Source organism: Watersipora subatra, chromosome 9 (assembly GCF_963576615.1).
Source record: "Watersipora subatra chromosome 9, tzWatSuba1.1, whole genome shotgun sequence".
Lineage (NCBI taxonomy): Eukaryota > Metazoa > Bryozoa > Gymnolaemata > Cheilostomatida > Watersiporidae > Watersipora > Watersipora subatra.
This window is the reverse complement of record NC_088716.1, coordinates 61,934,148-61,961,776: the sequence shown is the minus strand read 5'-3', so window position 1 is coordinate 61,961,776 and position 27,629 is coordinate 61,934,148. Positions and strand designations below refer to the sequence as shown.

The 27,629-nt window shown below is 38.1% G+C and overlaps 1 protein-coding gene across 3 annotated transcripts in view; it reads right to left on the bottom strand.

Moving 5' to 3' along the window:
- LOC137403595 (mitogen-activated protein kinase kinase kinase 15-like) overlaps positions 1-18,176 on the bottom strand; it is a 98,922-nt gene extending 80,746 nt beyond the window's left edge. The window contains exon 1 of one of the 3 annotated variants that reach the window (XM_068089559.1): positions 17,906-18,176. In XM_068089559.1, coding sequence (XP_067945660.1) covers positions 17,906-18,075 — 170 coding nt within the window. In that variant the 5' untranslated portion in view covers positions 18,076-18,176. The remainder of the gene's footprint in view (positions 1-17,905) is intronic. The other 2 variants (XM_068089560.1, XM_068089561.1) reach the window with 2 other exon arrangements.
- Between the last annotated feature and the right edge of the window lie 9,453 nt (positions 18,177-27,629).

The window sequence follows — 27,629 nt, the reverse complement described above, 5'->3', positions numbered from 1 at the left end:
AATCTGATCATGTATATAACCCAATACTTCGCAAATAATTTCTGCAGCACTTTCGATTATCACAGGTGACCAACAAGGTCGTTATGATTATCAGACAATGATATGTACTCCTTCGAACTAAGGTTAAAAAATTAAACAAACTTTTACGGTAAGTTATAAGATATCAGTGCTAAAAGTGACAGCATTACGATGACGATAAAATAGACGCGTAAGAACAATAGACATGATTTTATTGAATGCGTGAAGTATATTTGTGAAAATATTTCGACGAATGAGGTTGCATGAAACTGTAAACAGAAACCATCTTGTAACAACTACGTCCCATTTGAGCCGTTTTAGAAAGAGAATCCAAACTACAGCAGTCTCGTGTGGCTACGATTAACTGTTCGTTTTATAGCTTTTAAGAGCTTGTAATTACATTCCCACATATTTTGCACCTACAACACAACAGAGTAAGACATGGTGAATCTTTTGATACCAAATAACTGTAATGTGAATTTTGTTGCATGTCAACCTTTAAATACCAGTGGCAGCTGTTGTATATGCGTGTGTCTGCCTCGTGCCCATTCGTATTGCAGGACCTTAGGTTACGTATGCCAGCCCGGCATTGAGAGGTCACGCTACAAGTTCGTGGACCTATAGGAGTCGGCCATGTAGACGACTACAGCGATATATATATATAGGACAAAGAGCAGACGAGGCTTTTCCCTTGTGGATTTCTTGGTGAGTGCACGTATTTAACATGGCGCAGTCGGCAGGATCGCCGATGCGTGGTTGTTAAAAGTGATTTGTGTTGTGATCATTGTGTTCAGTGTTTTACAGGTTCTATACCTCGTGGTAAGTGTTTCGTGTGTGGTTTCTGTGTTTACCGTGTTGTGGTGTTTAGTGAAATATTGTGTTTACGGTGCAGTGGTGCTTAGTTAGTGGTGATAAACTTGGTGGTGCTTTTAACACTGGTGTAGTGTTCGTGTCGTGTTACGCGTCAATTATGGCGTTTAATTTTAATGAGTTTCCTTCGTTAAAATTGGATAGTGGTGACGTTCACGGTTCTTGGAAAAGATGGTTTGACAGTTTTAAAATTGTCGGAGAAATGGTTAGCATGAGATTGGGTAAAGATCAAGACGGCAACTATAAATATAGTGGCCGTACGAAACTTCTTGCGTTATTACACGCAATAGGTAGTGATGGTAGAGATGCTCTAAGCTCTGTTGGTTTTGATATGTTTGGTGAAAACTCTACCTACGATGAGGCAATGGCTCATTTAGTTACTATTTATGGTACTGATGAAACGGTTTACGTTAAAACGATGAAATTTGTTACTATTTCACAAACGGCTTGTGAAAAAGAAAGCGATTATTTACTACGAGTTGAAAAACTCAGTAGAAATGTTAATTTTGGTGGTAATGATGATGTAAGGAAAGAATTTGCTCTTGCAATAGCTGTTAATGGCTTGCGAGAAGGTTCTTTACGTAGGCAACTAATGCAACAAACGGAGTTGAATTGGAAAATTCTAACGGATACTTTGAGGGCCAGAAAACTCGCGCGAGAATCTGACGCCATATTGGAAGACGCTAGATGTAAAACTAGCGAACTTAGTGTTTCGGAAATTTCGACAAAGGCTCCTAGAAATAAATATAAAGTAAGAGGAGCCAGTCGTTATTCAAGTTCTGACTCAAGTGCTTGCGAAAATGGTGAAATTAATAGAATTTCACAAAGGCAACGTAAAAGCCATTACGATGAAAGGTCTAAGAATAAATACTCTAGAAAATGGAGTAGAAATTCCGGTTACGAATCTCCTAGATATAATCGTAGGAGCAGGTATAGAGACTCTAGCAGGTCTTCAAGAGACTCTAGCGTTGATAGGTATAACCGCAACTGGCGTGTTAAGTCTAAAGATGGACAGTCACCTAAGAGTGATGATGAATGTTACAATTGCGGAAGTGGAGATCATAGGCTACGTAGTTGCCCTGCAGCTAGATGTTTTGTATGCAATAGGAAAGGTCATACTAGTATTGACTGTAAGAAAGATGGCGCCGATATTACTCGGAAAAGTGAATATAGACACCGCTACAACAGAAGTAGTAGCAGAGAAAGTGATCGGAGTAGGGGCAAAAGCCCTAATAATAGGGATAGAGATAGTACACGTTCTTACTCCCCAAGTAGAAGTGTAAGGTTTTCATCTGCAGGTCCTAAATGACTAGATAATAAAATAGTTAGGACCTTGAAGGTAAACGGTAGTGAAGTTGATTTCACATTTGATACAGGTGCTGATGTTTCTACTTTAACTGTTAAGACATCAAGTAAACTCGGTTTGAATTTGAAAGAGCCAGATCGACACCTTAGTGGTGCTGATGGCTCAAGCCTAAAAGTTCTTGGATTCAGTAGAGTAAATATAGAAAGCTCGTATCGTACTACTGATGCTCCTGTATATGTGTTGAAAGGTTCTAGTTGCAACCTTTTAGGAATGACAGAACTTAAAAATCTTAATTTACTCGCTGTCATTAATGGTATGTGTACGGATAATTTTGATCCTATTCAGAAATTTCCTAAAGTGTTTGAAGGCTTGGGTACTATGCCTGGTATGTTTTCCATCACCTTGAGAGGTGAGGCGGAACCCGTCAGGTTGTATTCCCCAAGATCAATTGCAGCCGGGTTAAGATCTCAGGCTAAGAAAGAGCTTGATAAAATGCTCACTGATAAGGTTATAGAAAAAGTAGAAATACCTACGGATTGGTGTTCGGGTCTAACAATAGCTCCGAAATCTGGCGGTAAAATAAGAATGTGTGTGGATTTAACCAATTTAAATAAAGGAGTTAAAAGGGAAATTTACCCTTTACCTAAGATCTCAGATATGTTATGCAAACTGTCTAAAGGCACTATGTTTTCTAAACTTGATGCCAACTCTGGTTTTTGGCAGGTGAAATTGGACCCTAAAAGTAAATTACTGACCACGTTTGTAACACCGTGGGGACGATTTTGCTTTAGGCGAATGCCTTTTGGAATTTCCTCAGCTCCAGAATACTTTCAAAGAGCAATGGAAAAAATATTGGATGGTTTGAAAGGCGTTATCTGTTTAATGGATGACATTTTAGTGTATGGTTCAGACCCATCACAACATTGGGCGAGACTTCACAAAGTTTTAGAAAGAATAGAAAGCTCAGGGATGACCTTGAGAAAGGAAAAATGTGAATTTGGTTTAACGGAAGTAAAATTTCTCGGACATGTAGTTAGTGGCAGTACTATCAAGCCAGATCCTGGTAAGATAGAAGCTATAGTTAACATGTTACCTCCTTCAAACAAAACCGAAGCGAGGCGTTTTACCGGTATGGTTAATTACCTAATGAAGTTTAGCAGAAAACTAGCTGAACTTTGTACTCCTATTTATAAAGTTTCAGGCTCTAAGTCTGAATGGTATTGGGGGCCTGACCAACAACAGGCTTTTGAAGACGTAAAAAAAGAAATGTCTAAAAAACCAGTTTTATGTACGTTTGATCTAAGAGCTAAACATCGGGTATCTGCGGATGCCAGTAAAAATGCTCTTGGAGCCGTTTTACTGCAACTAGCTGGCGAAAATAAATGGCAACCAGTTGAGTATGCATCACGGAAAATGTCAGAAACGGAAACTCGATATGCTATGGTTGAAAAAGAAGCCTTAGCAATTACATGGGCTTGTGAAAAGTTTGACTACTACTTAGTAGGACGGAAATTTGAAATAGAGTCAGATCACAAACCTTTGATCTCGATTCTAGGTGAAAAAGATCTCTCCTGCTTGCCAGCGAGAGTACAACGTTTTAAGTTAAGGTTAATGCGGTATGATTACAATATTTTTCATACAGCAGGTAAGGATATGTATTTAGCTGATTCTTTGAGTCGTCCTAACAGCAATACATATAGTGAGACGAAGTCCAAGAGTGACTCGATAGAAGCTTATGTGCACAACATAGTCTCTTCTAGCACACATACAGATGTGAGGGAGGAGGCCGTGGTCAGCGCTATGGCTAATGACGAGTGTGGTAGTCTGTGTATGGAATATTTGATAAACGGATGGCCAGATAAACATGACTGTTTACAAGGTGAAATGTCTAAGCTATATACAGCCAGAAATAGCTTATGCGTATACGGAGGCATGTTGTTGTATAATTCTAGGATATATATACCTAAATCTTTAAGACCTCAATACCTAGAATTATGCCATGAGGGACACCAAGGCGTCACTAAATGTCGTAGGAGAGCCCAACGCCATTTTTGGTGGCCGGGTTGTTCTGGTGATATTGAAGACTTCATAAGTAAATGTAATGTTTGTATTATGCATTCGCAAATAAAACATCAGCCTATGCATGAGTCAACGTTGCCTTCTAGACCATGGGAGGTTATCGGTTCAGATTTGTTTGTTCTAGAGAACAGTGTGTTTATGGTGGCAGTTGACTATTACTCCAAGTGGATAGAGGCGTTACCCGTGGCCTCACAAACACCCGGAGCAATAATTACTGTTATGAGAGAATTATTTTCTCGGTTTGGCATACCTAACATAGTTAGATCAGATAACGGAAGGTGCTTTGATAGCAAGGAATTTAGGGGGTTCGCTGAGGATCAAGGGTTTAGTTTAATTACTAGCAGTCCTAGATACCCTTGTTCTAATGGTATGGCAGAAAGCGCTGTAAAAATTGTTAAGTCTTTATGGAAAAAAACTACTGACAAATATGCAGCATTAATGGCTTATCGTACTACCCCATTACCATCGGGGTTCACACCTAGTGAACTTATGTTTGGCGGGGCAGTAAGGTCTAAATTGGGCATACCGTATGAAAGTGACATTGATTATAGTCAGTTCGAGGAATTGGAGAATTCTCGCATGAAGAATTTAAAACGTAAATGGGACAAGAAATATAGAGTTTCTTTGTTAAGTAAACTGAGCCCAGGTCAGACAGTTTTCGTTAGGGCACCTACAGACTCAGGGTCGAGAGGTGTTGTACTGAGAGAGGATAACTCTCCAGATAGTTATTGGGTGCGGGTCGGACAAAGTGAGATCCGTAGAAATAGGAAACACCTCTTTGTACTCCACCCTGAAGGGGAGAGTATGGAAAGTGATGATTTGGAAGACCTACCAACTCTAGTTAAGGAGTCAGTAGGACAAAGTATGAATGTGACATCCCCCCCTGATATGTGGGAGGATGACACTACAGCTGGCTCAACCAGCCAGAATGTGAGTGATGGTGTTGTGGTTACGAGAAGTGGTAGACGAGTGAGATGCAGTCGTAATCCCGACTACGTTTATTAACACTCAACCTGTACATTATGGTTTCAGATACTTTGCCCAATTACATACATAGACTGATGTCTGTTGCCTCTGGTGGAGGAGGACCCGGAGACGGGGATCGGCCTGGCGACAGGAAAGGAGCGGACAGACACCCCGCTAAGACTACCGGCCAAGCTGGTAAGGAGGCCACACAAAAGCCTAAAGGGAAGGCCAGACAGATCTGCGGCAAAGAGGGCAAGCTGTTCTGTTGGTTCTGCGGATGTAAGAGGGACCACTATGCAATAGATTGCCCTAGCAACTATTGCAGGAAGTGTGGAGAGAAGGGCCATTGGGCAAAGGAGTGCACGGAGTCAGTGTGCAGCTACTGTGGGGAAGTCGGGCACCTAATGACTAAGTGCACGGCTGGAGGAGCCTCTTTCACCAGGAAAGGAAGGAAGCTTCCGGAGGAGAGTAGAGCTAGTACCAGCTCTGAGGATATGGCTCCCAAGCCTAAGATGCCCACCCGCAGCATTAGCTACGCGGCCGCAGCAGGTGGTAAGGTAGTTAGGCGACCGGTGGTCGATAAGGTCCAGTCATTTTTGGCTGATATTCAGTTTGACTTTTTGTCACAGGACGAGGTTGTTGCCAGGAAAGCTGACATCACCAGAAGGAGGAAGGAGGCCCTAGCTGCCTACCAAAGGACTCTTGCCCAGCTTCAAGAGGAGGAGGACGACCTGGTTCGCCAGCTTGATGCTGATCGCCAGATGTCCGAGGCTCTGGATAGCTTGAAAAAGCTTACCCAGAAGGTTTCAGGTACCGCTGCCAGGGTTGGTAAGAGTGGTGGAGGTGCTAAGGGCAACGAGGCATTTGCAAGTGGCAACACGGGCAAAAGCCAAGATGCACCGGGTAGCACAGTGGTTGACAAGGTTGGCGCTGGTGACAAGGTCGGTGGGGCCAATGAGACCGATGAACCGAGTATCAGATCGCAGAGATCCTGGGCCGGTGAGGTTGAGGCTGCAGAGGACACTGAGCAGAAGAAACAGGAGATGCCTGTGACTGCCAGTGAGGGTGAACTGGTCGAAACGCCAGTTCACAGGGACTCTCACATTAGTGAGAGTACGGAGGCTTTGCCTACAGAGGCACTGTCTATGGAGCCAAGCTTCGGCGAGGCTGAGTTTGTAGGTAATCGAGACTCCAGTGAGAAAGAGTCTGACATGGATGGCGATGGCGATGGTGAAGGGACGGTGTCCATGGATGTCGCTGAGACCGGAGGATAACTCCTGAACTGTGAGTACCGGGTTTTAGGTAATGATGAGTTTCTGTGAGGTCACCAATGAAGACCCTATAGGCGCCGATAACCTCGGTGAAGATTCCTGAACCAGGAAAACCGGTGTATGTGTAAGGAAGGGTTCCGATACCTCTCAATGGAACATGCGCAAATCAAAGGTACGTTCCTTTTATCTGCAACGCATCTTCCTTAAATGTGTTCAGGTTTTTGTGCTGGTTGGTTGTGTACGGCATTGCGCCTGTCTAACCAACTTGAAAAGAAAGGGCATGTTGTATATGCGTGTGTCTGCCTCGTGCCCATTCGTATTGCAGGACCTTAGGTTACGTATGCCAGCCCGGCATTGAGAGGTCACGCTACAAGTTCGTGGACCTATAGGAGTCGGCCATGTAGACGACTACAGCGATATATATATATAGGACAAAGAGCAGACGAGGCTTTTCCCTTGTGGATTTCTTGGTGAGTGCACGTATTTAACAGCAGCGACTGATTTTTACTAATCCATATACACATGTATTTATCTCGTCTATACTCTATACACTTACTTTTTGAAGGACTATCGAGAGTCAACTCTCATTTTCACCAAACGGTATGTTAAATGTCAACTTAAACGCGTAATCGATAAATTTGAACATGGAGTTGTCTGCACTCTCAAGGAATACATACTTGTATATCATAAATACAATTAATAAGTATTATAAGCAATGAATAAGCAAGCTACACAATGAAAAGTGTTGAGTGCCAACATAACTAGAGTGGCTAGAGGCTATAATAAAACATTTCACAGATGCCCACACGAAATTAACGTGAATAATACAAAATTCATGTGAACATTTGAGTTAAGCAACAGGAGTAGAACAATACTCAATGGCTTACAATTATGGGAAATTCAGCGTTCTGATGGCTTTCTATTTAGATAACTAAATACCTAGTATTCCAGTTCACTGACTGATGAAAACTTATTTTTATCAGTCTCTGACAGCTGATACGCCGCAATGTGACTAGGATATAGCTCTACCATTAGCAGTGTTTATTTCTGTTTAAATCCTTTCCTCTGTTGACAAAATCACAAAACAAAAATGTTTGACCATTGACTACTCACTTTTACTGACTCCCAAGGATTCAGTTAGCGAGTTATTGATAATTGTAGCCTACACAATAAATGATTCATATTAACCATTCTACTATAGACATTTTTGTAAACCCCAAAAAAGACTACATGTACATAACATCGGATGATTGAAAGAAAAATCTATAGAAACCACAACAGGTTGTTATATCTCTGTTTTTATGGATAAAAGCATAACTCATTTTCGTAACAATGCTAAGCGTGACCAGCTATAAGTTTCGATAAAAACTCAATATCAATGCTTTTAAGACTGACTGAAATGCGGCCTTTATAAAGGAATTATACTGTAGAAGTAAAAATTTAGTATATTTGTATTACAGTAAAAAGTTTAATAATAATTTAGTACACTTGCATTACATAAAAAGGTTTACTAACAATTTAGTACTTCTGTATTACATTGAAAGGTTTACTAACAATTTACTATATTTGTATTACATTAAAGGGAATGATAACAAAATATTACTTTGTATTATATAAGAGTTTAACAACCATTGTGAACACGCTGATGACTGATGCTATATCACTGAGCCAGCCAGAATATGGATTTATATTTATTCCAATATCTCGTCATAATAAAAGGAATTCATAGCGCTTTATATCAGCAGGTATATTATGTGTCAGGAATTAGTAGCAAAGACTTGCAGCTCACGAAATTCAAGATTGCCCAGTCGTAAGACAATAAACTTGAAGAAACTGTTTCTCCATATAGCTCTTTTCCCTTTCAAAATAAATAACTTGGCATAAACACCTAATGAGCAATAAAAGATGTGCAGACTTGCCATATGCGTGGGTGCAGATTTGTCAAATGCATGTATTACGGCTGCTGTATGGTCCACCCAGGGCTAAACTAGATTGGTAAATGCCTGGTGAAAAGACGTTCTGAAATGCTCCTGGAGAGCATTAGACTGCCAGACTAGGCGCTAGTAAACCACTCTATGTGAACCACTCTATGTAAATCACTTTATGTAAATCACTTTATGTAAATCGCTCTATGTAAACTACTCTATGTAAACTACTCTATGTAAACTACTCAATGTAAACTACTCTATGTAAACTACTTTATGTAAATCACTCTTTGTAAACCACTCTATGTAAACCACTCTATGTAAACCGCTCTATGTAAACTACTCTATGTAAACCGCTTTATGTAAACTACTCTATGTAAACTACTTTATGTAAATGACTCTATGTAAACCGCTCTATGTAAACCACTCTATGTAAATCGCTCTATGTAAACTACTCTATGTAAACTACTCTACGTAAACTACTCTATGTAAACTACTCTATGTAAACTATTTTATGTAAATCACTCTTTGTAAACCACTCTATGTAAACCACTCTATGTAAATCGCTCTATGTAAACTACTCTATGTAAACTACTCTATGTAAACTACTCTATGTAAACTACTTTATGTAAATCACTCTTTGTAAACCACTCTATGTAAACCACTCTATGTAAACCGCTCTATGTAAACTACTCTATGTAAACTACTCTATGTAAACTACTCTATGTAAACTACTTTATGTAAATGACTCTATGTAAATTACTCTATGTAAACCGCTCAATGTAAACCACTCTATGTAAATCGCTCTATGTAAACTACTCTATGTAAACTACTTTATGTAAATCACTCTATGTAAACCGCTCTATGTAAATCGCTCTATGTAAACTACTCTATGTAAACTACTTCATGTAAATCACTCTTTGTAAACCACTTTATATAAACCACTCTATGTAAACCGCTCTATGTAAACTACTCTATGTAAACCGCTCTATGTAAACAGCTCTATGTAAACCGCTCTATGTAAACTACTGTATGTAAACTACTTTATGTAAATCACTCTTTGTAAACCACTTTATATAAACCACTCTATGTAAACCGCTCTATGTAAACTACTCTATGTAAACCACTTTATGTAAACCGCTCTATGTAAACCGCTCTATGTTAACCGCTCTATGTTAACTACTCTATGTAAACCACTCTATGTAAAAAATGTGTGTACCATTGTTCTTTAGCTTATGAGGCAGTTTTGTGAAAGACTACAAGCTAACTTATAATTTTAAAGCAATCAAAAGACAAGATTTCTATAAGCCAAAAACCAGCTGAATAATAATTACTAATTATTGAGCCAGAAAACAAGCTAGCTTGGAACTAGTTCCATGTCAGTAACCAATATCTTAAAATTTAGTAGTGGCTTGCACCTTCTAAGACTTCTAATTAGTGGCTCAGTCAGGGATGAGCTAGTTGATGCAAGTGATGAACAAGATGATGGCTTAATCAATTAGTATTCCTTCAATCATAAAGAGACTCTCATGCTCCTGTCACTTGAAATTGTTAATAAATTAGCCTCTTCCTGATGAGACTTTTCACTCTATGCGATCCATCCGATCCGCTCTATGTGAACGGTGAGGAGTTTAAGCTATGAACATACTCATCATCAAGGTATGCAGCTGCATAGGATGTACCTCAGGCAATAATATTTGAAAGCCCTTCATTTGACTTAGGCCTATATGATACACTATGTTTCCATGGCGTGAATAATGCGGACTTGGAGTTGTGCACACGTTGAGTTACTATGCCAATAAGTGTTTCAATGAATATTCACACGTTGCAGATTCACACGGGCGCTTTGACAAAAGTTAAAGATTTCTACGACAGAGGTCATAGCGATGCATTCGGAGCGACTACAGTAAGAAAAATGCCTAAAATGGAATAGCTGCGCGCTATCTTTTGTGCATCATTCGCTAGTACCATTTCCATTTTTCGCAAACATAAAACATTCGATAAAAATTTGTTGGTAACAAAACTCGCTTGACTTGTGGATTTTTGCCGTTTTCATCTTGCGGATGACGAATAGAGTTATCGCTATAGAGTTATTCTACCATGGGAACATAGTGATCGTCCGCTATAGAGTTATCCTACCATGGGAACATAGTGATAGTCAGCTAGAGTTATCCTACCATGGGAACATAGTGATAGTCAGCTATAGAGTTATCCTACCATGGGAACATAGTGATAGTCAGCTATAGAGTTATCCTACCATGGGAACATAGTGATAGTCAGCTATAGAGTTATCCTACCATGGGAACATAGTGATCGTCCGCTATAGAGTTATCCTACCATGGGAACATAGTGATAGTTAGCTATAGAGTTATACGCGTCAGAGAAACATAGTGATAGTCAGCTATAGAGTTATACGCGTCAGAGAAACATAGTGATAGTCAGCTATAGAGTTATACGCGTCAGAGAAACATAGTGATAGTCAGCTATAGAGTTATACGCGTCAGAGAAATATAGTGATAGTCAGCTATAGAGTTATACGCTTCAGAGAAACATAGTGATAGTCAGCTATAGAGTTATACGCGTCAGAGAAACATAGTGATAGTCAGCTATAGAGTTATACGCGTCAGAGAAACATAGTGATAGTCAGCTATAGAGTTATACGCGTCAGAGAAACATAGTGATAGTCAGCTATAGAGTTATACGCGTCAGAGAAACATAGTGATAGTCAGCTATAGAGTTATACGCGTCAGAGAAACATAGTGATAGTCAGCTATAGAGTTATACGCGTCAGGGAAACATAGTGATAGTCAGCTATAGAGCAAGTAAATGGAAAATGATGGGGGTGAAGTCATCCATGCATTCATCACTTGAAGTCCTAGTTACAACGAACAGCAGGTGTAGAAGGGACACCCCACCCAAACAGCTAGGTGCTAGGTGTTGGCTGTAGATGGTCACTGAATACAATACCAACAGTTGGTTACGAGAGAGCTATTTATTATTCTGTGCTTTCAGCTGACTAAACGTACTTCATTTACTTATAAAAATGTTAGGATATTCGGCTACCTTTTTATCTATGACTAACTTATGTACAAGAACACAATTTATAGCTATTCCTACCCTTATTGGATGACGCATCATACGAGAGCCTGCAATGTCAAATAACCTAATGATATATATATACATATATCTGTCAAATGCTAATCGAAAATCTACTGAAGTTGCTTTAAAAAAATATATATATATAACAAAAAGCAAACATATGGAAGTCATAACACTAAACCCTATACTGAACCGCTACCAATAAGTAAGTTATCTGATACATGAATGACAAGGATAAATTTTAATACCGCAGTGATATTGTGGTATGTTTGTTTTATCAATTATATATACGTCATCAATTAAGAATTGGAAGGTAATAACTAATATATCACATGGTAAATTATTTTCACAAGAGACAGTAAATTTATTATTGGTAAGGAAGTGATGCATGACTAAGGTATTGCCATATGTCAAGATTATTCATATATGCACAACATTAATAGTACCCTGCAGCTTCAGGCACTCCCGGCTATAGAAATGTTTCGTGTTCAGACACATCGCTAAAGTACAAAGTAGATTTATCAAAGGATGCAGGAATTACTCAGCTGCAATGAAAGTATAGATGCATTAGTTCTACTGTGTGAATAAGGCAGGGATTGTTCAGCACAAAAGATAGAATATAATTTTTTTCGATGCATTTTCTATTTATTGCAAAAGGAAGTTGATTGTTTAATTAATTGATCAAAGTCTTCTCTAAATGTTGATCTAAAACTCTGCTGAATTACAACTCAACATTAAATCGGGTTCTTGAATAACTTTTCAAAGTAGCTTATCGTTATCATTAAATGCATATCAACTGTTTCTACAATCTAGTAATTTCTTGATGAATACAAAAGAATAAGTGAGAATGGCTAACAATAAAATTTGACCCTTTCATTGCTCAGAACTTGGTAGACAAATATGCGTTGACCTCTCTGCCCTTGCCTCAGGTTTCAGGATCAGCCTATATGATTATTCATGCTCATGAAGAGATTTTTGTTATCAATATTTGCCAGTAGATCAAGAGCAATTCTTTCGAATAGAGCTCTTGGGGAACATGAGGATAACATAGTAGAGTCAATTGTAGACCTCAGTGAGTTGAATGACATATGAATGGGGATTTATAACATAGTAGAGTCAATTGTAGACCTCAATGAGTTGAATGACATATGAATGGGGATTTATAACATAGTAGAGTCAATTGTAGACCTCAGTGAGTTGGATGACATATGAATGGGGATTTATAACATAGTAGAGTCAATTGTAGACCTCAGTGAGTTGAATGACATATGAATGGGGATTTATAACATAGTAGAGTCAATTGTAGACCTCAGTGAGTTGAATGACATATGAATGGGGATTTATAACATAGTAGAGTCAATTGTAGACCTCAGTGAGTTGAATGACATATGAATGGGGATTTATAACATAGTAGAGTCAATTGTAGACCTCAGTGAGTTGAATGACATATGAATGGGGATTTATAACATAGTAGAGTCAATTGTAGACCTCAGTGAATTGAATGACATATGAATGGGGATTTATAACGTAGTAGAGTCAATTGTAGACCTCAGTGAGTTGAATGACATATGAATGGGGATTTATAACATAGTAGAGTCAATTGTAGACCTCAGTGAATTGAATGACATATGAATGGGGATTTATAACGTAGTAGAGTCAATTGTAGACCTCAGTGAGTTGAATGACATATGAATGGGGATTTATAACATAGTAGAGTCAATTGTAGACCTCAGTGAGTTAAATGACATATGAATGGGGATTTATAACATAGTAGAGTCAATTGTAGACCTCAGTGAGTTGAATGACATATGAATGGGGATTTATAACATAGTAGAGTCAATTGTAGACCTCAGTGAGTTAAATGACATATGAATGGGGATTTATAACATAGTAGAGTCAATTGTAGACCTCAGTGAGTTAAATGACATATGAATGGGGATTTATAACATAGTAGAGTCAATTGTAGACCTCAGTGAGTTAAATGACATGAATTGGAATTTTAACTCCAAACCCTTCTTTTTGCAAGTGGACAATCACTTAATTCGCCACAACCCACTGGGAGGATGATGACCCGTCTGTTACACTATCCGAGAGAGATCTGACGAGGATGACCGGAGAGTAACCACCTATGATGAGGCATTCAAGTTAAGATAAAATGATTGATGGACTGGTGCAATGACAGACAAGAGCATAATCTACCGAGGGTCTACCGAGGGTCTACTAGTACAGAGTGTACGAAAACATGCCAGCAAGAGGTCGCCTAGGCAATACTCAGTCTACAAGCAGTGATCAAAAACTCTAGATTTAGGCTTCATTCTAAGTTTCAGCATTGCTTCAAGGCTATAAACAGCGTAGCCTGAGATCAGCACACTCGCTTCACCCTAACTCTGAATACAAATAAGGGTTTTCGGGAGGGCACACCAGCCTGGCACCTGATAGAGCATTTCATGTAGCAACGATAATGGTATTTGAGGAGCATATGTTTTGTGACATCCACATCTCATTAAGATTGAAAAGAAAATGACTTTCTACAAACACTACACATGATAAATGCGAGTAGAAATGCGTAGGTGGCAGCCTAAGCATCCCAGCTGTCACTCACTGCTGCTTTTACTAAGCAACCTGTGACGTAACTGTGACATGCATAGCAAGTGGTTGCCTGGGGGACGAGCCAAGTCTTTGGAGTCCTTACAAACTGTAGATAATAAATAAAACAGCCATGTAGGGACAGAGTGAAACCGAGTAAAAGAAATGACCTCCAACTGCCCTCAGATAAATATTGCAGGAAATGTAAGGCATGCTATCATGCCAATCTGCACTGGAGATAAACCTCAGCTGACAAAGGAATGCGTATGATGAATTTACAGGAGAAACGCTGGCTGCAAGAGCATAGTGATGTCATCACAAGTAAGCCAGTGTCTAAATACCTGCACAGTAAAACCTGAACAAGCAAATTCGAAGAGTGTGATAGATAGAGAGATGAAGTGGGTTCAAAATGGATGGAGTGAGAAGCTCAGTAGAAACAAATTCAGGCCAATGCATCGGCTAAGCATCTGCTAGAGGTGACAGAGAATCTGTTGTCAACATGCGGCCATGCAACTACACAAGCACCTAAAACACGTGAGTGTAACAATATATTACCACTCGGTGGATGAAGTTACCTAACTTTATGTCTCTTCAAGCGCAAAGTGATCTGAGATATCATACATTCTAGAGAAGACTTCAGCATGCATTCAACATATCGCTTAATGAAGATACATTGTACCATAGGGAAAGTATGATGCTTGCTTATCCCTCGCATCATAACTAAAAGCTGTTGCTGCCATCAAGGCAACGAGGGTTTGCCCTGTAGACTAGTGCTGGGCACGAGTACTTCTTGGTCAACGGGTTTAGACCCGCCCCCTTCTGTTCGGGTTTTTCGAGTATCGGGTAGCTAGTAGTGCTAGGCTCGGGTATTTCTTTGCCTACGGGTTTTTCGGATATCGGGTTTGTTGATATGGATTTTATGTTTAAATTTTCTAAACAGATATACATGTATCTTCAAATTTACAAAGCAATTATATTTCTTTTCAATTTATTTTTCAGTTTTTATTGACTGACATTCGTACTCGCGGCGTTAACAGGTGGATTGTTAAACAGTCAAGATAGTCTGGGGCAACAGGGCATTTTCGTGTCAACAGGTGGCAGAAGATAGGGTCTATGGTAGCTTAATACTAAAGCATGTTCTATGTACCTCTCTGACTTTTTGTAGATGGTGCTCCAAATATCATAAAAAACTTTACATTATCGGCTTTTTCCGTTAGTAAGGCTTGTTGGCTTAGTAAAACTTGGTTATAATGAATTATGTAATCCATAATAGCTAGATGTGGTAATCAATTTAAACTGAGTTATTAAATTTTCACTGCTACTATCAACGCTGATGGCTGTGTCTAACAAAGCGATAGTGGAACCAAACTAAGGACCTATGTGTTATCGGTGATAGCGAACACGCGTCGTATTAAAAAAGGCATAGATTTGTTTACGAAGCCGATTTGGCTAATTGCGCAAATAAAATTTGATGTAAGTTTTTCTTCTCACCTTTTAATGACAAGTAATCACTGCTTGACTACAATATTTCTAGTAGGTATAGTAAATAAGGTATGATATGTTTTATTCTATCTATTAAATTAAAGACTCGTTAAACCCCATTGTCATGCCTCCTTAGCAAAAATGACACAGAAATGCCCTGTAGTCCCAGACTAAGAGCGCAGGGTGCAATAGACCGAGTTTTTGTTAACACTACCCGACGGATCCGTGTACCAAAACCCGAACTTGAAAGTCAAAAGCCGAACCCGAAGGACCGAAATACCCGAAATCTCTATTACCCGATACTCGAGAGAAGATAAACCCGCGAGTTCAACGAGTATTACTACCCGTGCCCAGCACTACTGTAGACTTATACGGTAAAAGTTGCACCTTGTTAACATGAGCAAGCTTTTGTGGACATACATAAATGAAGGCATACAGGTTGTACGTCAACATTCCTGTGCCTCTAACCCTCAGAGAACAATTGAGCCAATACTATCTTTTTCCATAGTCCCCAGCTATTCCCTGTTTAACAACCCCCCCCAAAACACACTATGTGGACTGAGAGCAAACCTCGAAGTACCAGCATAATGCAGATAAGTTGCTATGATTAAACGTTTAGAATATGCCAACACCCACATCTCTACCGACACTAGACCTAATTAACCAACTGTCAACTTTATTAATCAGTCATAAAGTTTGACCTGTAAATGACTGTCAAGCTGTCACAGCCAACAGTTAAGAGTCCTTGTGAAGCTTGGCAGATATGATAAAAGCATAATATATGCTGTCATAGCTGACTCAAAAATCGCAACGACCTGTCATGTCGTGTTTACAACCATCTAAGTGTTTGCACGACCAGAATGGAAATGAAAAGTTGTCCGTTTTATTCGTAAAATAGGTTAGAGAGCAGCCTTATATCTGTTGAGTACGCTGTCTACTTTCAGTCTAAGCAACATTTTAATCAGCTGAAGTGTTAACAGCGACAAATGTGGTCAGCAGTTGCAATCAAAATGTAGTTACGTTCACAATTGATGATCGGTTTTTAGTTTCCAAAAAACTGAAAACATTGAATGTAAAAAACAGTCGTCTATTGGTGCTGTTTATGTAAATGACTTGCAATAGTGAAATACATTTTCTAATCATATCATATATGTGCTATTTGACATTCATAATAGCGAAACGTAAATTTATATGATTTATAAATATGAGAGAAAACCACAACATAAGTTTGAAAGAATAACTTGTTTAATAATCAATAAAGCAAAATGGTTGTAATACTTAAAGTGAACCAAAAGTTCTACAAATAATTTGACATCACAGAAATTGTCTAACCTTCAATATCCTCCTTAAAAATTTTCGTATCTGAGAAATCTTTTTGTTACAGGCAACGTATTTTACAGTATATGCTGCATAGTATAGTGTACAGTATATAATACATTGTATTATATTCTGTACACTATAATACAGAGCCTTATTAATGCATGTGATTTTTTCTGTGTATATATAGACCTATATATAGGCACATCGGTTAAACCTGGACAATGGGCTAAACCGGGCCACTCGCCAGCCCTATAAGTCCATTTTAATGAAGGTCTGTATGATTCAACAAGGTATCTGAAGCTTGTTTATCTCAGTAAGACTTGATTATTCATCTGTATGAGTAGAATATTCACATAGTTTGCAGTAATGCAGCCTTCTTCAATGTCAACAATTTGCAAGTGCTATGACCTTAGTAGAGCGACATGGTACTTTGGTTTGCTGCCAACTGACCAGCTGACAGCAGTATCCGACACGACTCGAAGAAATTCATGAAGAATTTAAATGTAATATGAACTCAAGTAGATAAGGCATGAAATCAGTATTATAGGCAAGTATTCTGATCGCAAACAATGACAAAAGCAGTTGCCCGCCCCCACCCTTACATAAGCTACTCTTTTGGCACAAACCCTCCCTCAACTTCCCTACCCAACCTTACCCTCCAGCACAAACCCTCTCATCTCCAACACCGTTGGCCATCCTATTCTTTCCTAGCTTGTGTTCAGAGTATGATAGAATAATACGCTAAAAGCTGCAATTATGCAGCCAAGAGAAACACTATTCGCCCCCATCATCTCTGATCTCTGGATCAGTCTACTCACCTCTTTTGCAAAGAGGAATACATGCTGACACATGTGGACTGTTTGCTTTATCTAACCTCAAATAGTCGAATGTCAGAACTACCGATCAGGCTAGACTACGGCACAGGTATGCGTGAGGAACCATTAGCGTCACTTACCAACCAGACCTACAGATAAATTACTTACTCGTCAACAGCGACTTGAAGATCCGCCTTAATTTGCTTATTTATCTTCTCCTGCTCTCGCTGTTGTTGGAAGGGTGCCCCATCTACGTATACGACTGTGAAAGTGTATGGCTCCTTGTTATCTAACAGACCCTTAACTCCACCACTCGAGTCTTTCTTCTGTGCAGCCATCTTTACTAGTTGACTATTCGTTCATTCTACTCCTCTGTAACTACAGCAAATGATGAGTAGTAGCAATGCTTGCGGCAAAAAACGGCTACCACACTCAAACAGCAATTAGATTTTATAGTGCGATTTAGTGAGAAGTGAGGTAGTAGACTTGGTGCTATCTATTCCTTCGAGAGAGGCTGCACGCTCGAGTGAACAGATAATCAACTCCTGCTAATATATGCCTGTTTATACGGAGTCTATGGCATTCGTCATCCTCTCATCCAATCCACACTCGATACATTCCTATGAATTGCATTTTATGAATGTCAATGTATCATTTGTAAAAGGTCCAGGGGCTTTTACCGCTATGCAATGGTTTGATTTCACTTTAGTTTAGTAAACTAACCTCGAAGGAAAAGACACATAAACATTCTTTTTGAGAATAACCGAATTGCAGAAGATGCAAAGAATCTTGCCTCCTTTAAATGAGTTCCAATAAATGTACCTCAAATATGAGTAAACTACAACTGGGCTTAATACATTTAAAAAAAAGTTACACCGCAGTTTATGAATATAAATGCAGTAAGCTGTGTCAATAGGAGAGAAAGCTTCATCGTGACGAGTGGTCTCTCAGCAAGCATTAACACCATTGGAAATTAATTGTATAACCATATTGTCAGTTGGAAGACTAAAACTGGTGAGTTTTATGGTAAGCAATTTGGAAATACAACTCGTTCAGCCAACTATCTTTCTAGAGTAAACAACTGTCTAGCAAGTTGGTGTGTGATTCACCTGTTTAAATTCACCAATTGTGCTGTGTGACTCGTTAGCCTTTTAAATTGTCATTAGAATTCATTAAGACAATAAATAATTATTGCTTTACATATTCACTTTCAAAAAAGATTCATTAATGAAATCAAATACCAACTGTGGTACTAGTAATACTAGTGCGGCACAACTGCTGAAAAATCATCATCTCGCTATTTGTTGTGTGACTACAAGCTGCAGCATGCAATTACGGATTATAAATTTGCTTACAAGATCACAAAGTAAAAACCTGCTTTATCAATGCATTTTCATAAGTATTCCATGTGGCCGCTCGGATAACTTGAAAGGGAGTTTTCTTCTTACAAACTGCAGTACAGACAACTCCAGATACAAAACATATTGTTATATTCTCAATCATAGGTAACTTATGAAAAAGGATTGTTGTTCAATGCTCGTTAGTTGATACAACATTTAAAGACAGCTTATAGACTACCAAAAAGTGCAAATAAAATTAAACACTCATCCATGTCACCATGTTAGTTTGCATTAATTATAATTTACAAAGATTGTTTCTTTGTAAAAAATTTGGACTTAATCTGGGTTATTCTAAATGGTTATTTAGAATAAACCAAATTAAACTTTTTATGATAAAACAAGATCCAGTACAAAAACCTACAAAATTTTTGTTCAAAAGGTAGCTATCATGGATGTTTCCTTATTTATCACTAAATTGATCTAAACATCGTTGTTCTCTTGTTCTCTACACATAAGCCTCTATCAAAGACATGTTCTCACATCCAGCCTCTCATTTATGCCAAATGAGACCTAATAAAAATGATTTATGATAGGCTATGGCAGCATAGGCTATGGCAGCGTAGGCTATGGCAGCATAGGCTATGATTTATCACTTTACTTTATAAGAGCAGAGACATGGTGAGACAAAACATGGCAAAACTAGATGTTGCCTAAAGGTTGACTTGCAACAAAATTCATATTGCAGTTATTTGATATGAAAAGATTCACCATGTCTTACTTTGTTGTGATGTAGGTGCAAAATATGTGGAAAGGTGATTACAAGCTCTTAAAAGCTCAAAAAACGAACAGAAAATCGCAGCAACACGAGACCGCCGTAGTTTGGATTCCCTTTTCAAAACGGCTCAAATGTGATGTAGCTGTGAGAGATGGTTTCTGTTTACACTTTCAAGCAACCTTATTCGTCGAAATATTTTCACAAATATACTTCACGCATTCAATAAAACTATGTCTATTGTTCTTACATATTCTATTTTATCGTCATTGTAATGCTGTCATTTTTAGCACTGATATCTTATAGCTTACCGTAAAAATTCATTTAATTTTATAGCCTTAGCTTGAAGGAGTACATATCATTGTCTGATAATCATGATGAGCCTGTTGGTCACTTGTGATAATCGAAAAGTGCTGCAGAAATTATTTGCGAAGTATTGGGTCACACGATTAGATTACGACTTGCCAATTAGACCAAACCGAAAAAAAACTGTAAAGTAGCGAGCGTCTATATTTGATACGAGGTCTTCGGTAAAACCCGAAGTGTTTGTCATTAACTAGTGCTACGATAAGTTTTATATTGAACTTTTTATTGGCCTTTCAATTCACTTGAGAACATCACGAGATCAAGAGATTCCAATTTATGGCGGCTTTTCGTTTTTGAGCTTTTAAGAGCTTGTAATCACATTTCCACATATTTGGCACCTACAACACAACAGAGTAAAACATGGTGAATCTTTTGATACCAAATAACTGTAATGTGAATTTTATTGCAAGTCAACTTTTAACAACATAAAATATTTCTGCACCATGACTGAAAACTGACACTAATTGCGCTGGCCATGTTGATTACAGCTACCAGTGCTCACCATGTTATTAACATTTATCAGTGCTGACGATGTCAGCTGTAGCTGCCAGGGCAAATCGTAACAGTTACCCGTACTCACAATGACAAATGCAACTGCTAGCACTGCCCGTGTTAGTTGTAACTGCTAGTACTGACCATGACAGGTACAACTGCTAGTACTGACCATGACAGGTACAGCTGCTAGTACTGACCATCACAGGTACAACTGTCAGTACTGACCATGACAGGTACAGCTCTTAGTACTGACCATGACAGGTACAGCTGTTAGTACTGACCATGACAGGCACAACTGTTAGTACTGACCATGACAGGTACAACTGCTAGTACTGACCATGACAGGTACAACTGTTAGTACTGACGATGACATGTACAGCTGGTAGTACTGACCATGACAGATGCAGCTGCTAGTACTGACCATGATAGGTACAGCTGTTAGTACTGACCATGACAGGTACAGCTGTTAGTACTGACCATGACAGGTACAGCTGCTAGTACTGACCATGACAGGCACAACTGCTAGTACTGACTATGGCAGGTACAACTGCTAATACTGTCCATGACAGGTACAGCTGCTAGTACTGTCCATGACAGGTACAGCTGCTAGTACTGACCATGACAGGTACAACTGCTAGTACTGACCATGACAGGTACAACTGCTAGTACTGACCATGACAACTACAAAGCTGACCATATTAGCTGCAGTTGAGTGCACCAAACCTGAATAGGTTCAACAAGCTCTGCCATAAGGTAACTGGAACTGAATGTTGGGTTGGCTTATAAACACGATGGCGTTTGTATAGAACATCAGCATGTTTTTTGATTCACATTCAAAATAAGCTTTTCTTATGTGTAAATGAATCACATCATGATTTTTTTTCAACTCAACTTTTGCTAGTGCCCATAGTAATAAGAAACGCTAATTTTTTTAAATGTTTTATATTCATTCATGAATTTAATGTCTGCGCAGACAATTTATTCTCCGATGAGGTTGTGAGTTTGACCATTTTCTATGATCTGCTTATAATTAATCGTGAAAAACAATTATTGTGGTGATGTACTCACAATTTTCAATAACTTCAAAGCAAAAAACAATATAAGACAATATAGTTAGCTAATAAAATATGCGTGATACAAAATTGTTGCGAATAAACACCAACATGCCACATTTACAGCAGATGCTATAAAAGGCATATACTGAAAGGAACTGTTACAGAGAAGAATCTTCATTACGTTTGCCTACCATGGAAAAGTTTTTGCATTTAAGTGGCTGAGATGAGTCACTTTCAAAGTCAAGTTTAACATTTTGACAGGTAAATAAAATTTATGAAAGATATTATTTTAGTAATGGTGCAGACTGCCCAGCATGAACATTGACAGATCTTAAAATAATACCAGCAGCCAGAACATTCGTGTCATATGCAACAGTTATAAAATACTGTTTTTACTGTATAATATAGTTTTAATCCTTTAATATTGGTAGACTGCAAAAGTGTAATACTAACAGCTGATCAACACAAAAAAGAATCTTTGAAATTTCACAAGATTCGTTAGGCTGTGTTTCTTTAGTCATACTGAAATGGTGAACTATAGAACTGGTGAATTAATGAAATCTCAAGGTAACCAGAGGAAACGTTTCCAGAACTGTCTCAAAGATAATTTGAAACAATGTCACATGAGAAAGTAAATGAGGGAATGGAATGCCTCCAGGCAAACTAGATGGAGATCTCTGACTCACAAAGGCATGAGGATTTTTCAAAATTAAAGAATGCGGCACAGAGATGAGCTCGGAGAAAGGCGAAAAGAAATGCTCAGCTCATCAGACACACAGATGAATGATGACCTCCGATGTCAACACTGCAACTGCTGGGGTGGATTCATGATATGGCAACGGAATCGTCTAATGACACACTGACATGCAAGCAGATCTCTTACTTCACTAGAAGGTTTGCAGAGAAAAAAGGGAGAAAATCCAAGTCTATATCGCAACAACATGAAAACGTTGAATTAATAGGGCTCTTTACATACCAAACAGCAAATTCAGTAAACTGACTCATATCACCTAACCTATCCACCAGACACAGTGCATAACGTTGCTACCAACGAAGCTCAGTCTTCTTTGAAAAACTAGCAAATCATTTGATTCACTAACCATAAACATAAAAAATTAGACTGTCATGCAAACCACTGACAAAAACGCCAGAGTCAACAGATAGTTTTCATATATAAGAGTAAACAGAAGCATGTAATCTAATGCTCTGAATGCACACCTAGATGCCAAACAACACACTTGTTGTTGGTTACAGACCAGCGCTATCAAGGCTGTTGTTAATGTTGGAGAATGATTCAAATCCGTTGTAGCATGACTATGACTACAGCAAACTCAAGTCTTTGCAGCTGGAAAGGTTACTCAGCTGAACTCCCAGGAAAAAACAACAGTTCTACATCAGGTTGTTGCAAGCCTCAGTTACATAAAATCACAATGAACGACCTAAGTCTATGCAGCTGCTCCAAGCTGGCACCACTTGTTTATCGAAATATTTGTTGCTATTGCCTGATTAGCAAGTTTCTAGAAACTATAATGAACCATGTGAATCACATTAAAGCCCATGACAGCAGTTCAGCACACCTACTATAACTGGGCTATGTCCCATGACAGCAGTTCAGCACACCTACTATAACTGGGCTATGTCCCATGACAGCAGTTCAGCACACCTACTATAACTGGGCTATGCCTCATGACAGCAGTTCAGCACACCTACTATAACTGGGCTATGTCCCATGACAGCAGTTCAGCACACCTACTATATAACTGGGCTATGTCCCATGACAGCAGTTCGGCACACCTACTATAACTGGGCTATGTCTCATGACAGCAGTTCAACACACCTACTATAACTGGCCTACATATATGTATGTCCCATGACAGCAGTTCAGCACACCTACTATATAACTGGGCTATGTCCCATGAAGGATGCTACTACATTCATGGCAGTCCACGGGAGTACCTGTTCTTGAACTGCCTAAAGGCAAGGCTGGTGGACAGCAAGTTGAGTGCATCTCCCAGCAGGGTGCAGATTGTCATTTGACATGATTTTGCACCAGAAAAACTGGCTTGACTCTATTTCTTGTTTTGAGCAATTACAAAAGAATAAAATTTCAACTTAATAGTAATCCCATGACAATACGGTACGTAGAACATCGCCTTTTGTACTTAATGTTATTGCAATATTAATGTACAAGCTGATATAATGATCTCTCCACTTTGTATTAAAATGATCAGCCGTTTACTTTGCACTAAAATGACCAACAACAAGAAGTGCTTGCATTTCCAATAATGAAGTTGCCATTCGCTGATGTAAAGCAATTGAAAAACAACCTCCACCCAGATAGTTAGGAATTGTGTTACCTTGCATGTAATGCAAACACTTTTATCAGATCAGTCTATATTTAGATTAAGCAGTAAGCAGGAAATTATAAGTAGACTTTTTACTACACAAAGTCAAGAATATAAATTCAGTTGTTGTCGAAATATGATCTTTGTCTCATCATATACTGTAGAACACACCAAACTTGTAATCAAAGTGTAACAGAATATACAAAGCTTGTTCTCTTCTCCAAGAAAACAAATCCGAACACACGGTTGTTTGCATAAAATTAAATTATAACTTATGCTTTAAGGTTATGTATGAACCTTTGTGCATTAATATAATTGAGATTGAAAAGTTTGCTATGGAGTAGTTCTGATAATTTTCTCCAAGGTCATTTTCTAGATAAATCAGGTATGCTGAATTTTTCAATAGTTTCCGTGTTACTCTATCTGAAGTGTAACAGCATATTTGTTGTTAATGATCATCCGAACCAAAAGAACTCACAATATATACACGACCTACTCAGCATATATACCTCACAATATATACACGACCTACTCAGCATATATACCTCACAATATATACACGACCTACTCAGCATATATACCTCACAATATATACACGACCTACTCAGCATATATACCTCACAATATATACATGACCTACTCAGCATATATACCTCCCAATATATACATGACCTACTCAGCATATATACCTTACAATATATAAACGACCTACTCAGCATATATACCTCACAATATATACACGATCTACTCAGCATATATACCTCACAATATATACACGACCTACTCAGCATATATACTTTACAATATATACACGACCTACTCAGCATATATACCTCACAATATATACATGACATGCTCAGCATATATACCTTACAATATATACGCGACCTACTCAGCATATATACCTTACAATATATACATGACCTACTCAGCATATATACCTTACAATATATACACGACCTCCTCAGCATGTACCTTTCTATTATACCCATAAGTAATACAGGTTTGTATATTTAAACACACCACTTCTATGTGTATGAAACACTCTCAGCATTCTTCATATTAATAGAGTGCTTAAATATAAGAGCCTCGCCTTAGAGACACGGTATAATTAAAGTATTACAACCCTTGCACAGAACGCACTTGTCTAGTTAATCACTAAATAATTTATTCATCAACTCTGATAATAATCACAAAACATGCCTCCAGGGTAAGCTAGAAGTATCCATGACTTTAGTAAAATTATAATTGTTGTCTATCAATGTTTAACAAAGGTTTATCATTGGCAAATTCACAAACTCGGAGAAAAAAAATCGGTGTGATCATACTTCAATAAATTCCTTACATTTCTTGGCAGCACTGTTATCTTGTGTACTATTCTGTTACGTTCTAATATATGAATGGAAATGTAGCCATAGGTATGAGTAGCTAAATTTCTAGAGAATCACTTGAAAATCTTGGTTTATTTCTCAAAATGAGTAGTTATACAAGTTGAGGTTAAATCTGTTTGGCAAATCTTTCATGAAAATGTTAAGGCATTTTGGTCATAGGAGTGAGAGACACTCATGTCATTGATAGAATATTGAAAAAGCGTTTTATGGCTGTCTTTGAGCTCCTAAAATGCAAAAGAATTCTTCATATACCTATATACATGGTATTAAACTATTAAACAGTTTAATACCATATATATAGGTTCTGGCTGCAAAGTATTCATCAATAATATCTGTATCTACATCTTTATGCACATGAATTGCCGCTCCATCAACACAACAGCTTTGGGTGTACATGTTGACGACGAAAATGCACGTTAAAGTAATCTAAAAAGAATGTGAATATTTCAGAGAATGCACTAACACATTAATAATGAATGCACTAACACATTAATAATGAATGCACTAACACACTAATAATGAATGCACTAACACACTAATAATGAATGCACTAACACATTAATAATGAATGCACTAACACATCAATAATGAATGCACTAACACATTAATAATGAATGCACTAACACACTAATAATGAATGCACTAACACATTAATAATGAGCGGCAGTATAACATACTATGTTATATTTAATAGTTATAATATTGATAGCTATGCTGTCCCAACACAGCCTATAATGTGCACGCTGTCATCTTAAACTTCAAAAATATGTTGTAACACCAAACTACGACTTTGGTTGCAAAACTCTGATAAAAGCTGGCGATGAACATTACACTGAAAAACTGCAATGTTTTTTTTAAATGGAAAGTAGAAAACACAATGCTAGACTGGAAACATGTACTGCAACATGTAATTGCTACATTAAACCGGTATGGTATTAGGCCGTAAAACCAAATACCGTAATCAATATATGAATTCATATACACGTAGCTGTGCACTTAACAACTTAGATAAAATTGTAACATATAGCATGAGTATGTGAGCCTGAATTAAACTTTGTAATTAACATTTCACATTGTGGTGATAAATTTCTCTGTAAATGTTGTGAATTAACCAAGAAGATAACAAATAACATTTGTACCATTTATTTACTTCTTGTAAGAAACTTGAGTAGACTGTATAACTGCAGGTTAGGAAACATAGCAGCGGAATGAGACGGTACTCTATACAGTGCTGAGACAGTACTCTATACAGTGCTGAGACAGTACTCTATACAGTGCTGAGACAGTACTCTATACAGTGCTGAGACAGTACTCTATACAGTGCTGAGACAGTACTCTATACAGTGCAGAGACAGTACTTTATACGGTGCTGAGACAGTACTCTATACAGTGCTGAGACAGTACTCTATACAGTTCTGAGACAGTACTCTATACAGTGCTGAGACAGTACTCTATACAGTGCAGAGACAGTACTTTATACAGTGCTGAGACAGTACTCTATACAGTGCTGAGACAGTACTCTATACAGTGCTGAGACAGTACTCTATACAGTGCAGAGACAGTACTTTATACAGTGCTGAGACAGTACTCTATACAGTGCTGAGACAGTACTCTATACAGTGCTGAGACAGTACTCTATACAGTGCTGAGACAGTACTCTATACAGTGCTGAGACAGTACTCTATACAGTGCTGAGAGGTATTATGTAAAAAGTTGAAATGATTCAGAGAAGTAACCTAAGAAGCATGACTTAATGTGGTAAAATTTTAAGAATGGCAAACAGGAAAATATTTTTAGACAAAGGATTCACCCAAATACATACATTGCATGTGTATTTGACAACACCCAACAACAGTAACTATAAAAATACTCTTTCAGAAAAAAGGTATACACAGCGCTAATGAAATAGCAAGGTGCAAGAAAAATATCTCTCATGAAAAGAACAGCAGTAACCGCCTTCATGAATTAGCATAGAATAATATAGAAATAAAGTGAAGAGAACCAACATAGCGACACCTCAATCAAACATCGACAAAAATGTCTAAATTATAAAGCGTTAGCTATTCACTGACGTACACACCAGCTTTCATTTTTAACTAAAATTAATTTGATGTTTATTCTCGTCATT